Below are 11,979 nucleotides of genomic sequence, written 5' to 3'. Positions count from 1 at the left end.
GCAGTCTGCTATCTCAGCAGCTATTGGCTAAGATAATAGTGTAACTGGCATCTTAGCAGTCTGATATCTTAGCAGCCTACTGGCTAAAATAAAAATGTTAATGCCATCTCAGCAGTTTGGTGGCTGAGATGAGAATTGATCAGCCATCTCAGCAGCCGATGGTAACTGAGATGAACTATCTCAGCAGCTTACTGGCTAAGATGAGAGTGTAACTACCATCTTATCAGCCTTCTGTGGGAGAGTCTCCAGGTCTGACCCGCATCTGCGACATCTCTTGTCCATCCCTCGTTGCCACCGTTTGGCAGCATTGAGGGGGAGAACGTCAAGACGGGCACGGTGGATAAAGCGCCAGTCGCAGAAGCGAATGAAGCTGCCACTCCGGAGGAAGTGGTTGGATTGTCCGCTCCTCCGGGTAACCTCAAAGACCTTGCCTTGATCTTTTTTTGGCAAGGAGACTCTCCGCATAGTGCCGATTCAGGCAGCGCCGCAGACTCGTGGTGATAAGATATTTTGTCTGCGGCGAAACTCTTGTTCCGGGGGCATGTGGATCCCCACAGGCCATCAGGAGTACTTCTTCTTCCTGACACCAGCTACAGCGCAGCCCGTTTGGTCTTAATTCTCAGGGCCGCGCTCCGAACCTTGGTCCAGAATGTCGACGGGCTCGTCGACCGGGGCAGATCAAGATCTCCGGAGAGGAAGCGGGCGATATCGATGTTAGACGCCCGCTTTTTAAGCCTCTCCGAAACGGTCCTCCTCAGTGTGGATCCCGCTATGGTGCTCACGGTGACATCGCTCGAGTACAGCATTTTATAGCTGTGAGCGACCGTGAGCAGATCATAGAGGTCCGCGAGCGGGAGCAAACCCCCTCCCCCTTGCGAGGGAGGTAGAAACACGAGCTCCGCGCTCGCTCGCTGAGGAAGGCTTAGCCAAGATTTTGCAGCTTTTTTAATGATCTTGTCCGCCTCGGTCAAGAAGCCTTTGTCGATATGGGCGCCCTGCATGATGAAATCAAGCCGGGGCAGTAGGAAAGTTCCCACTGCATCCAGCTTCTGCCAGGGCGCCAGTAAGGACCGGTCGATGGAGCCGATGTCAGCAAGAAGATCCCGCAAGGTGTTGATTGGGGTCTGTCTGACTTGGTAGCCTGTGGGGATGCCAAGATGTTCGTAGGCCTCCCCGGAAGCAAGGGCACGGACAGGTGTCCCTTGAACGGAGAACTCAGTCGGTCTAACTGCCTCCTCCCCTCGTCCCGCTATGTGCAGTGTAGCGCACTTCGCTGGGTTGAAGGTGAGGCCGACCGCCCGAGCTCCCCGTTCTGCTGCAAAAAGCAGCCTCCTCATTCCAGCCGGGGAGTCAGCCAGGATCGCGACATCATCGGCGTAGGCGAGATGGGAAATACGCCTGCCCTCGATCGTGTAGCCCTCCCCCGTCCGTTGTATTTCCCGTAGGACAACTTCCAGGGTAAGGTTGAACACGCCGGGGCTTAATGGGCAACCCTGTCTGACCCCCGACTGGATGAGAATAGGGTCGGTGGGTCCCTCCGCCGTGTGGAAGCGGGTGGTCATGCCTGTGTAGAGCGAGGAGATAATATTTCTCGCTTTGCTTGGTAGGCCATGTCCCTCGAGCGCCTGCAGGATTGAGGAGTGGGGCACGGATGTAAAGGCACTGGCTAAGTCCAGCCAGGCCACCACCAACTCCTTTCTCCCGCCTTTTGCCTCCCGAATGGCCTCCTGGAGCACGAAGTTATGTTCATAGCATCCCTCGAACTCCAAGAAGCCCTTCTGGTAGGCACTGTAGCGCCCGTTGGCCACTGCCCACCTTTTGATTCTATAGGCCAGGATCGCGGCAAATAGCTTAGGGACCGTATCTCCCAAGGAGATCGGTCTCCAGTTGGAGATGTCCATGGCGTCGCCTTTCTTGTATATAAGGGTGGTATTGGACACCCCCCACAAGGCAGGCGTCGCCTCAATGCGCCAAATGCTGTTATAGAGGGCGGCGAGTACATGGGCCCCTGGATCGGCCTTGGCGAGGTCCCTGTAAGTGATTCCGTCCGGCCCAGGTGAGGTGTTGTTCCTCCCCTTGAGCCGTCGAAACACTTCCTCCCTTGTAATAGGGGTACAAAGGGCCTCGCCGCTCGCCGCCGTGGGCTCTTCCCGATCGAAGACATCGGGCCAATCCTCTCCACCGTCTCTGCGGGCAGCCAGCTCCACAAAGTCGGCTGTGATGGTATTCTTGTCGAATTTGGCAGTTCATATTTGGACCTGCCAAAATCTTCTGTACTGCCCGCTTCTTGGATGTTCGGTAGAGACGTTGCCTCCTCAAGTTGCTCCCGACCAGTGGCCGCCTCCAGGAGTCCCACAATGCGACGTTGTTCTGTCGTGGGAGCCCTTCTACGGGCGGCTTGTTGACCGGGCGGCGGAGTCCGCCCAGAACGGGGTATGTCGGCACGACCACTCGCCTCCGTGGTGTTGGTTGGCGGAGGTGTAGGTATCGGGTGCTCGGCTAGGATGGAGTTTGCCGAGCCATTCCCTGTCCTGGTGGTGTTGGACGGGGTTGCAGCAGTGATACCGGACACTGCCAGAGGAGAGGAGGAAGCCGCCTGTTGGGGCGCCGCAGCCCTCCAGTCTCTTGGGGGAGAGTTCACCGGAGATCGAAATACTTCGTCATCCGCTGACTCTCCCAGCGCAACTATCTCCGGATGTTGTGGTACCCTTGCGGGTTCCGGAGGAGCCGCGCTTTGGCTGATGTTCTGCTCGACTGGAGGTGAGGCCAGACCGTTACGACGAGTACGTCTCACGGGAGTGGCCTCGGTTGCCGCGGCAATACCCAACCGACGGCGGGTGTTAACTCTCCTCTCTCCGTCTACTCTGCCTGAGGGCGCGGACGAAACCTCGGGGACGCAGGTGGCGCAGTGCTGGGTCACGATCTTCCGGGGATATTTCTTATCCCCGGGAGCCGCGAACCCGCACCCCCAGCACCTAAAGGTGGTGGTTAGGTCTGGGTGCACCTCTTTGACATGTCTATTGAGACACTCAACCCGCGTCTTGCCGGAGTACCGTCCGCGTCCCACGCAGAGCAGACAGCCAAGTGTCTCGTCGTCACTTTGCGGGAGGAGTATCACGATGAAGGCCCCCTCCCGGATCGCTTTGGTGTGTGGTTGTTGCTCCATGAGTACATAAATTAACAGTAATACATTTAACTTCTCAGCCAGTTAGCCCGGATCAGGTGCAGCAAAAAACTCGAAGATGGTGGTGAGATATGATCTCCCCCGCGCGAGTCTCCCACCCGGCTATGCCGGCACGAAAACCCGTACGAAGGAATGGTATTTTTAATGTTAAGTAACTTCCCCTAAAACGGGGTTAGAACACGGCGCTTGGCCTGCTTCAAGCCATGCTTATTTTAATATTGGTCGACCTCTGGTTGGACGGAATAAAACTGCTACGAGGGACGACACACACAACACATACATATGAATAACTTAAACAGCTCGACAGGACAAATAAATAAATAAATAAGGACGACACACATGGACATCGCCACACTGTGGGGCCTAGGTGTTATGGCCCCACTATTTCCGGTACTGCCGAATGCCCGACACATGTTCCACGTAGATGTCCCGGGACCAGCGAATTGTGTCACTAACCATGAGTCTCCTCATCAGTATCGCATAATAACGACTAATGCTGAGGAGGCTCAGGACCCGTTCAATTCGCGGGTCCCACGCGCCGAGGGCGCCCACTACAAAGGCCTCCACCTACTACACTTTGATCTTAGCCAATAGGCCGAGAAGCAATCAAGGTTGGGAGCTCGGCCCTGAGAATTAAGACCAAACTCGGGCTGCGCTGGAGTTGGTGTCAGGAGGGAGAAGTACTCCTGATGGCCTGTGGGGATCCACATGCCCCCGGAACAAGAGTCTCGCCGCAGACAAAACATCTTGTCACCACGAGTCTGCGGCGCTGCCTGAATCGGCACTATGCGGAGAGTCTCCTTGCCAAAAAAGATCAAGGCAAGGTCTTTGAGGTTACCCGGAGGAGCGGACAATCCAACCACTTCCTCCGGAGTGGCAGCTTCACTCGCTTCTGCGACTGGCGCTTTATCCACCGCGCCCGTCTCGACGTTCTCCCCCTCAATGCTGCCAAACGGTGGCAACGAGGGATGGACAAGAGATGTCGCAGATGCGGGTCAGACCTGGAAACTCTCCCGCATGTGTCAACCGCCGCGTCACCATCGTCGATGTAGCCGTGCCGTTCGAAAACCGCCTCGAGGCGTTCGACGGCGTTCGTGAGGCCAAGATTGCCAAATATACACCTTTGGCCAGGCAACTCACGGACAGCGGTTACACCGTAACGGTGGAGGCCTTTGTAGTGGGCGCCCTCGGCGCGTGGGACCCGCGAATTGAACGGGTCCTGAGCCTCCTCAGCATTAGTCGTTATTATGCGATACTGATGAGGAGGCTCATGGTTAGTGACACAATTCGCTGGTCCCGGGACATCTACGTGGAACATGTGTCGGGCATTCGGCAGTACCGGAAATAGTGGGGCCATAACACCTAGGCCCCACAGTGTGGCGATGTCCATGTGTGTCGTCCTTATTTATTTATTTATTTGTCCTGTCGAGCTGTTTAATTTATTCATATGTATGTGTTGTGTGTGTCGTCCCTCGTAGCAGTTTTATTCCGTCCAACCAGAGGTCGACCAATATTAAAATAAGCATGGCTTGAAGCAGGCCAAGCGCCGTGTTCTAACCCCGTTTTAGGGGAAGTTACTTAACATTAAAAATACCTAATTTCCTCTGTTCTTATTACGAAGAGAAGGCCTGCACCGATCCCGGGGAAACTGATGTCCGGGAAAGCGTTTTGGAAGGTGAGGAGGAGAGAGCAGATTTTTCTAAATTCAAATGTTCTACATCCTCTATTAAACTGCTTTCGGTATTCAATTTTCCTGTTCCAAGTTTGTTTTTTCCAAAAATTCAAATACATATATTTCTTAATAAAGGTTATTTACTGCTGTTACTTATTTGTCTTTTCACTTGTTATAAAATATTTTAAAAGTTATGTGCGAGAATATGTACGATTGTACGAATTTTATCATAAGCATAAACTAATTTATTTGGCTTAAAACATTACCTGTTAAATTCATTTTATTTCAATAGTTTAGTTTGTAGTTATGATTGATTGACGATGCAGTAATACTAAATGTTTTGATTTATTGTTAATACTTGTATTTTATACAGTAAGCTATATAGAGTAGTGTCCAACGATAAGAGGAGGTAATGAACCAATTTCAATTTATTACTAAAAATATTTATTAATCTTTATTATACATTATGTAATTGATTTTATACATATTTAAAATTTGTTATAATAAAATACAAAATTGTACATTATGCTATTACAAAAGGTTTACATGTATGCTTATTTCTTGTATAAGATACATGCTCTTAATCATTCTGGAGTTTCTGATGCAAATTATTCGACTTAATAATTGAATTCGGAAGCTAGTCCGTTTGACAAAATGGTAAGAAGTTACATTGCTACAGGAATTTCAAAACGACTAGATAAATTTACGTATTTAGTATGTGAATCAATATAGTACTTATTAAAGGGCTTCATAAGTCCCACTAATGCCTTATCATCTAGATAGTTCATGATTTCTTGTACTATAACTACTGTACTTATTCTACTTGGCAAACTTTTGCTTAGAGTATTGAATGCATCTGTCCGCAACTCATGTCTATTTCCTTCTATTGCAAATATATTTTTCATACGATTCCCATAAATCGGAAAGAGCTCAGAAAAATTAATCGAATTAAATGCTGATGTTAAGTTTGGATTTTTAATGTAATTTTTCAAAATTGTTTGATTATTTTTAAAAATAGGCAAAATCGGAGTTGTACCATAAAAAGTGAAATTCTGTATTGTTGACAATTCGCTTGAACATTTTTCGTAATATTCTATAAAACGATCTTCATCATTTTCAATATCTTCTATTTGTGAATCATCTACCTCAATACCCAAAAATTTTAATTTTGCAAAAAGTTTTATGACAAAGTATCTTGATTCATCTGTTGCAGAATATTCAACGATGTCAAGTACCATTTTATGATTAAGAACAAGAGCATTAACATCGGCCCCTAAATCTATTAATGAATCAACTAAAAGCTCTGCATTAGACGTAGACCACCAAAATTTGCTATTTGATAGCGCGATGCAGAGGTGTGCGATCAAAAATATCTCGTTCTTCTATATTACAACCTTTGTCTATTAATAATTTCATAACACTGGCATCTGAATTTACTGCAGCAAATAACAGTGGTCCTCTGTCTTTGTAATCTTCTTTAGTCAAATTAGCTCCGTGTGTAATCAAAAGCTCGATGGCTTCTTTATTTCCTGTTTCAAGCAAATAATGAAACGGGGTTTGTTCTTTTTGGTTTTCAATATTTACATCTGCTCCTTTCTTCAATAGTGACTGCAAAATACAAAGTTGTTTGGAATGTTTATCATCCTCATCACCATACGTCATTTGTCCTGTACGTGCAACTTTATGTAGAGCTGTATCTCCATAACAATTTTGCAAATTGACATCAGCTTCATAACTAAGTAACAGATCCACAGTTTTACTTTCTAATCTGTATGCTGCTTTATGTAGAGGTGTATCATTAAAATTAGAATTGTCCTAAAATATACAGAAAATTAGTTTTTTTTTTAAAATCACTATTACAATAAACTTATTATTACCTTAATGTTTACATTAGCACCAGCATCTAATAAAATTTTGGCAGTCACAAGATCATCATAAAAATCATCCGTCATCAATTCCGCCGATGCAAAGATTTAGTGCATCTTGGCCTAATGAATTTTTCAAATCCATCTCAGCACCAGCTTGTGTAAGTAACTTAACAATTGGTGCGCAGGTCTCCATAGATCCTTTACCAAATCTCATAATAGCGTGTAGAGGAACATCTTGATTATCATTTCTAGCATTCACGTCACATCCAGCTTCAATTAAGTATTTCATGAAACATGCATTGAAAGCACATGCTGCCAGATGGAGCAACGTAGAATCATCTTCCTCACGATACTCAACAACATTGACTCCCTCTAATAAACGCTGCAGTGAACTGTGGTCATCGAACAATAAAGCTTTGTGCAATGGCTGGAATAATAAGATTGTTGTAATAATAATCATCAACCCGAGTATTTGAAAGAGTTTGTAGTTTAAATGTATAGATAATAAACAAGCTAAATGAGGTCCATATTAAACCGAAAATTGACATTGAGATCTTGGGACCACAAATTTCTTTAACACATAGCAAAAACTAATAAAAAGATATTATCTTAAACAATAAAGTATATTACTTACATTTGAACTATCCAAATCCAAAGCCATGTTTGATTTTTAAAATTAAAAAAATTTCCCTTGCATTTGTTTATTTTGAATCTATAAGTTATAAAAACACAAGTTTCAGATAACCTTCGTACACTTATTTATACTAAAAAATATACTAATTTTTTTAAGCGAAATTCACCACAATAAGCTTAAAACAACGAATATAGACTTGGTATAGAAGAACGGTCACTGGTTAAATTGAAGGGTCGAAAATTTGGGGGACAGGTATAGTGTGTTATAGGTCTTTCCAATGCAGTCTTGGGGGACAGCTATAGTGTAGTATGGCTCTACGTGTATTTCAAAATGGGACCCCGGCGCCAATACTGACCGTCCTTCTATACCAAGTTTATATTCGTTAAGTTTGTCTGGGGATTTGAGGCTCAGTCCAAGTAGAAGCAACATCCATCAACAAATTCAACAAAATAAAAGGTTCAACTCCGTCCAAGTGTTCAAGTAGAAGTCTGTATTTTCTGCGTAAGTTGGTAGGTAATGTAGGTATCAGCTATCCCGTCGGCGGGTCTTTTCATTACCTATAGAGCTGATCAGCTGATTCAATTGCGTAAATGGTATATAGCGTGATGCGCGCGCGAGATTTGAACTGTCTGAATTCGTATACTCGAGAAATTAACGTGATGTGAACAAACAGAAGTTAGCTCTATTTGAAAGAAAATAGCTTAGGATAGCTTTTTGAGTGTAAGCCAGATATGGGACAATATTTCCAGTTTCTACATAATATATACAAACAAAAAATTCAATCATACGAGACGTGTTATTTTATATTGTTTTATACATTTTAGTTTTTATAATAAGTATGCCTTGAAAAACATTTTCATAAACAATCTATTAGAACAAAAATTAAGAAAAATCGAAATAACTGATGAATGTATAAAGAAGAAAAAGCAGAGATGATCATTTGAAATTTGCAATGAATGTAGAAAGCCAAAAAGTTGAAGCGGCGCGGAGAAATGTGACTTGGCACTAACACTTACTTATATCCCTCAAAAGAGGCAACACAATTTGCGGGGAAGCGATTAGTTAGCATTATTAGTGATTGCAGTATATTAGAGTAGAGGGATTTGAGAACAGTAAACAAACATTGATCCTATAGATAGCTCTGAAAGTATTCGAGAATAGGTTTTTTACAATTCATACTAAATAACAAATTAGCTCTTTAGCTATATCTGGGTACATCGCAGAAATGCATGTATTAATATTATCCCAGATAGCACAAAACGTTTGAGAAACGTTTCTACAACGTTTCATTTGAAACTATATAACGTTGATTTCCAAGTTTCTCATCGTTTCAGAAACGTTTCTGAAACATGTTCTACAACGTTTGTGCAACGTTCATCCAATGTTTGTTAAATGTCGCGAATTATGTGCTTTAATCTTAAAAGATAGATTTATCTACGTTTTAGAAACGTTTCTAGAACGTTTTTCAAACTCTATTGAAACGTAATGAAATAATCTCTAAAAATACACACTAAGGTAAGTATATTTATTGATTAATGCGATTAAAAACGTATGTGAATAATTTTAAATATTATTTATTAAACTATAAATACTTGGAAATGATAAATTATTACATATTACGTATTAATATTTAGCTTAATATATTAAAACATACAATGGGAATAGCTGAATGGAGCAAAGTCTCGACAGAATTTTGTCTGGTATTACGCGACGAAAAAGTAAATATCAAATAATAATAATAATAATAATAAAAATAATAAGAATCGAATAACATGAATATATATTGATATTAAAATTATGTAAACGCTTATGTTGTTGTTTCAACATTCTCGTCGTTCATCTGTTTCTTGCTGCATCGCTCAAACGCTTCGTTTCTTCTTTAAGCCAACACTTGCAGGTACCGTCGGCATATTTCATCGTATATTTGGAGTTTATCACTATGTCTAGAAGTAATAAATTATAAGCATAAGTTATTTTTACAATTAACATAGCGATGTATGATATATATATATATATATATATATATATATATATATATATATATATATGCACACACACACATACATACATACACACGCACACCCACACACCCACACCCACACACATATATATATATATGGCAGCATAAAACGAATACCTGACAGCATTTTACGCGAATATGTTTATAATACTATACTACATACCATATGCATATTTTGTTCGTTTATATAACCGTCTATCGTAAGCGGAGGTCGGAGCTATAGCTTCGCAAACCGGCCACGGGGAATTTAGTATTTCACAACTTAAAAATAAACTAACAATTGTCATTTTCTTTCGGTAGAAGGATTGGCCAATCTCAAACCTATAGCTCTCTGCTCATTATATAATCATGAAAAATCAAATTAAAAAAAGTTATTAGTAAAATTAGATTTTGAGGTTAGCGCTGTAATCGTGCGAACGCGCGTGAACACCCGCTCGTATTTCATAACTTTTACAAAAACTAAAAGTCCGATTGGTATTTTCTTTTGGTAGAATGATTCACTAAACTCAACACTATGGCGCTCTGGTCTTATGGTTTTTTTTATTAAAAGCTTTATTCTAAAAGTTATAGGGAACAGAAATACAGTGTTTTAAGCTCCGACATCCCCTTAAGGGAGTTGCTATGACAATTTTGACGTCATACACCCTTGAGATCGTCTCCTTAAGCATGCTTTGTACTGAATGAAATTTATAACTGAATTATTACCAAATTTAATAGAGTTGGACGATTTTTTTCCAAGCTTTTGTATGAGATAATTTTTCATCAAAACATTATCAACCTTTGATGAATCAGCTTGAATTTTACTCTAATAATTAATAGTAATCGTTATACAGATTGCTAATTAATTAGTTCACATATTTGTTTTTATGATTGCCAAAAATGTTGCATTTTAAACATATCTTTGAGAGCCTATACATACCTTCCAAGCTTATACGTAATCAGTGCCCTTAAACAGCCTTTAAAGTAATTAAAAAAAATATCCCACCAAGATCGCAAGCCGCCGCTAATTTCATTAGTTTGATACAAGCCTTTTTGCTCGTGTATAATAAGAAAATTGGATTTTTTTCTTACGACGCGGCGGTCCATTTCTTTTATGAGGAGCTTTCATGCTGTTACCCACGATCGTCGTTGCGATACTTTATGCCAACAATCTTCGGTATTACGTCAAGTTCAAGGTCGCGCGAATCAACGGGGAAAGTAATTTTCACAACAAGCGCCGGCTAAAAATAGAAGACGTTATAACTTACTTAGAAATAGAAGACGTTATACCACGTACAATTTTCAGGGATACGCCCGCGTATTTATTATATATACCACATGCAGTAACTGCAAATTGGCTTCGCGGTGTGTATAGCCAAGTTTTGCAACTATAGTGAAGACTAATACCACTCGTGGAAAGATGTTTTTATGAATACAGATTGCCTTGCAAAACAACTTCTGAGATATAAATGAGATGAATGACGTTTTATCAAAGTTTTAAATCCCTCTCATATCCGAGAAAATTAAGTGGTCAATCATGCATCCCGAGTAATTCGTCGGTTCGCTCTATGTATTATCTCTCATAGCTCAGTAAAACAAAATGTGAATTCGCGCGTTTCTTCCACACATCTGAAATGTCTCACTCCACGCTGCAACCCTAGCACAAAAGTGTTTACCGTCGCAGCTCGCTCTACCCGCCGAAACAATCCTCAAAGCCATTAATTCAAACCGTAGCTGCAGAAAACAAGTGCTTACTCGTCTCCTGAATCAAGGAAGAGAAACTTTTACCACCACGTCGAGTTACCGCGCGGAGAGTTGCGACCTTGCTTATAGCCTAGAGGCCGCATTATTCGTCCGCCCACGGTTAATCCGCGAACTTGCGCACGTTCTGCGCGTTCGCACGGCGGAAAGCACGTCTTGCAGGACTTGGGCTATTTTTGCCACCGCTAGCTATTTCGGTCTCCAGATACACGCAGTCTCGATTGGTACACACAGCGAGCGTGGAAAATTAGAGTCGAATCGTTTACGCTTGAATCGCCTTTACGTGCGCGCGCGTATGGTTTGATTAGAAGCGGCTATATACTGGATAAACATTGTATACGTGAGCAGCGAGAAGTAGCCCGGTGTTCTTCCGGGTAAGAGAGAAGCTATGCGGTGCGCATAGGGATGACGAGTCAGACTCGAGACCAACTTCTCGATGGGGAAGCCCGCACGAGCTTTTGTATCGCGGTGTACTGACGCAATCGAATCCGATGTAATTGTTCGGCTTAAACGATTGAGTCAGATCGATTTTCTGGCGCGGAACGAACGCCGTATACGCGTCGTCTTGTGTAAGCAAATACGTTTTTAGCCGCAGCTTTAATACAATGTTGACTTTGGACCTAGGATGCATACAGTGTGTGTGTGTGTGTGTGTGTGGTCGTGCCGGCAAAATCTGCCTACTGGAATAGTTCTCTGTAAATCGAGCGCAATCTCGGAAAGGACGTTCCCACGGGTGAATTTTCATTTCTCGTATAATACGCCGTCCTTGATATCGTCATATCGGGGAGTCAAGCGAGCAACCCCCCATTGGCGCGTAGCAACGAGGGGATTTTACCTTCGGCTTATTTTACACACGGAATA

The 11,979-nt window shown here is 43.0% G+C and overlaps 2 protein-coding genes across 5 annotated transcripts; both read right to left on the bottom strand.

The window, feature by feature from the left end:
• Positions 1–590: 590 nt before the first annotated feature.
• On the bottom strand, positions 591–3,166 carry LOC116416772. Its single transcript, XM_031926341.1, has 2 exons — positions 2,278–3,166; positions 591–2,215 (listed from the first exon to the last, which is right to left on the bottom strand). Exons 1-2 carry the CDS (start codon positions 3,164–3,166, stop codon positions 591–593), a joined length of 2,514 nt encoding a protein of 837 aa, XP_031782201.1.
• Positions 3,167–5,283: 2,117 nt separating this feature from the next.
• LOC100678821 (serine/threonine-protein phosphatase 6 regulatory ankyrin repeat subunit C-like) lies at positions 5,284–8,021 on the bottom strand. Of its 4 annotated transcripts, none has more exons than XM_008215196.1 (4): positions 7,916–8,021; positions 7,359–7,436; positions 6,734–7,151; positions 5,284–6,671 (listed from the first exon to the last, which is right to left on the bottom strand). In XM_008215196.1, exons 3-4 carry the CDS (start codon positions 6,806–6,808, stop codon positions 6,189–6,191), a joined length of 558 nt encoding a protein of 185 aa, XP_008213418.1. In that variant the 5' UTR covers positions 6,809–7,151; positions 7,359–7,436; positions 7,916–8,021; the 3' UTR covers positions 5,284–6,188. The 4 variants fall into 4 exon arrangements, with proteins under 4 accessions (XP_008213418.1, XP_008213417.1, XP_032453721.1 ...); XM_008215195.3 differs by lacking the exon at positions 7,916–8,021 and adding an exon at positions 7,714–7,867; XM_032597830.1 differs by lacking the exon at positions 7,916–8,021 and adding an exon at positions 7,525–7,861.
• Between the last annotated feature and the right edge of the window lie 3,958 nt (positions 8,022–11,979).

The sequence above is a fragment of the Nasonia vitripennis genome, chromosome 3 (assembly GCF_009193385.2).
Source record: "Nasonia vitripennis strain AsymCx chromosome 3, Nvit_psr_1.1, whole genome shotgun sequence".
Classification (NCBI taxonomy): Eukaryota; Metazoa; Arthropoda; class Insecta; order Hymenoptera; family Pteromalidae; genus Nasonia; species Nasonia vitripennis.
Note: the sequence above shows the minus strand (reverse complement) of the source record. Positions and strands in the feature narration are given on the sequence as shown.

Coding starts and splice junctions, on each gene's coding strand:
- LOC116416772 (XM_031926341.1), bottom strand. CDS start 3,166: ATGGAGCAACAACCACACACCAAAGCGATCCGGGAGGGGGCCTTCATC. Junction 2,216..2,277: donor GAACATCCAAGAAGCGGGCA/GTACAGAAGATT, acceptor ATACCATCACAG/CCGACTTTGTGGAGCTGGCT.
- LOC100678821 (XM_008215196.1), bottom strand. CDS start 6,808: ATGACGGATGATTTTTATGATGATCTTGTGACTGCCAAAATTTTATTA. Junction 6,672..6,733: donor GTGCTAATGTAAACATTAAG/GTAATAATAAGT, acceptor TGTATATTTTAG/GACAATTCTAATTTTAATGA.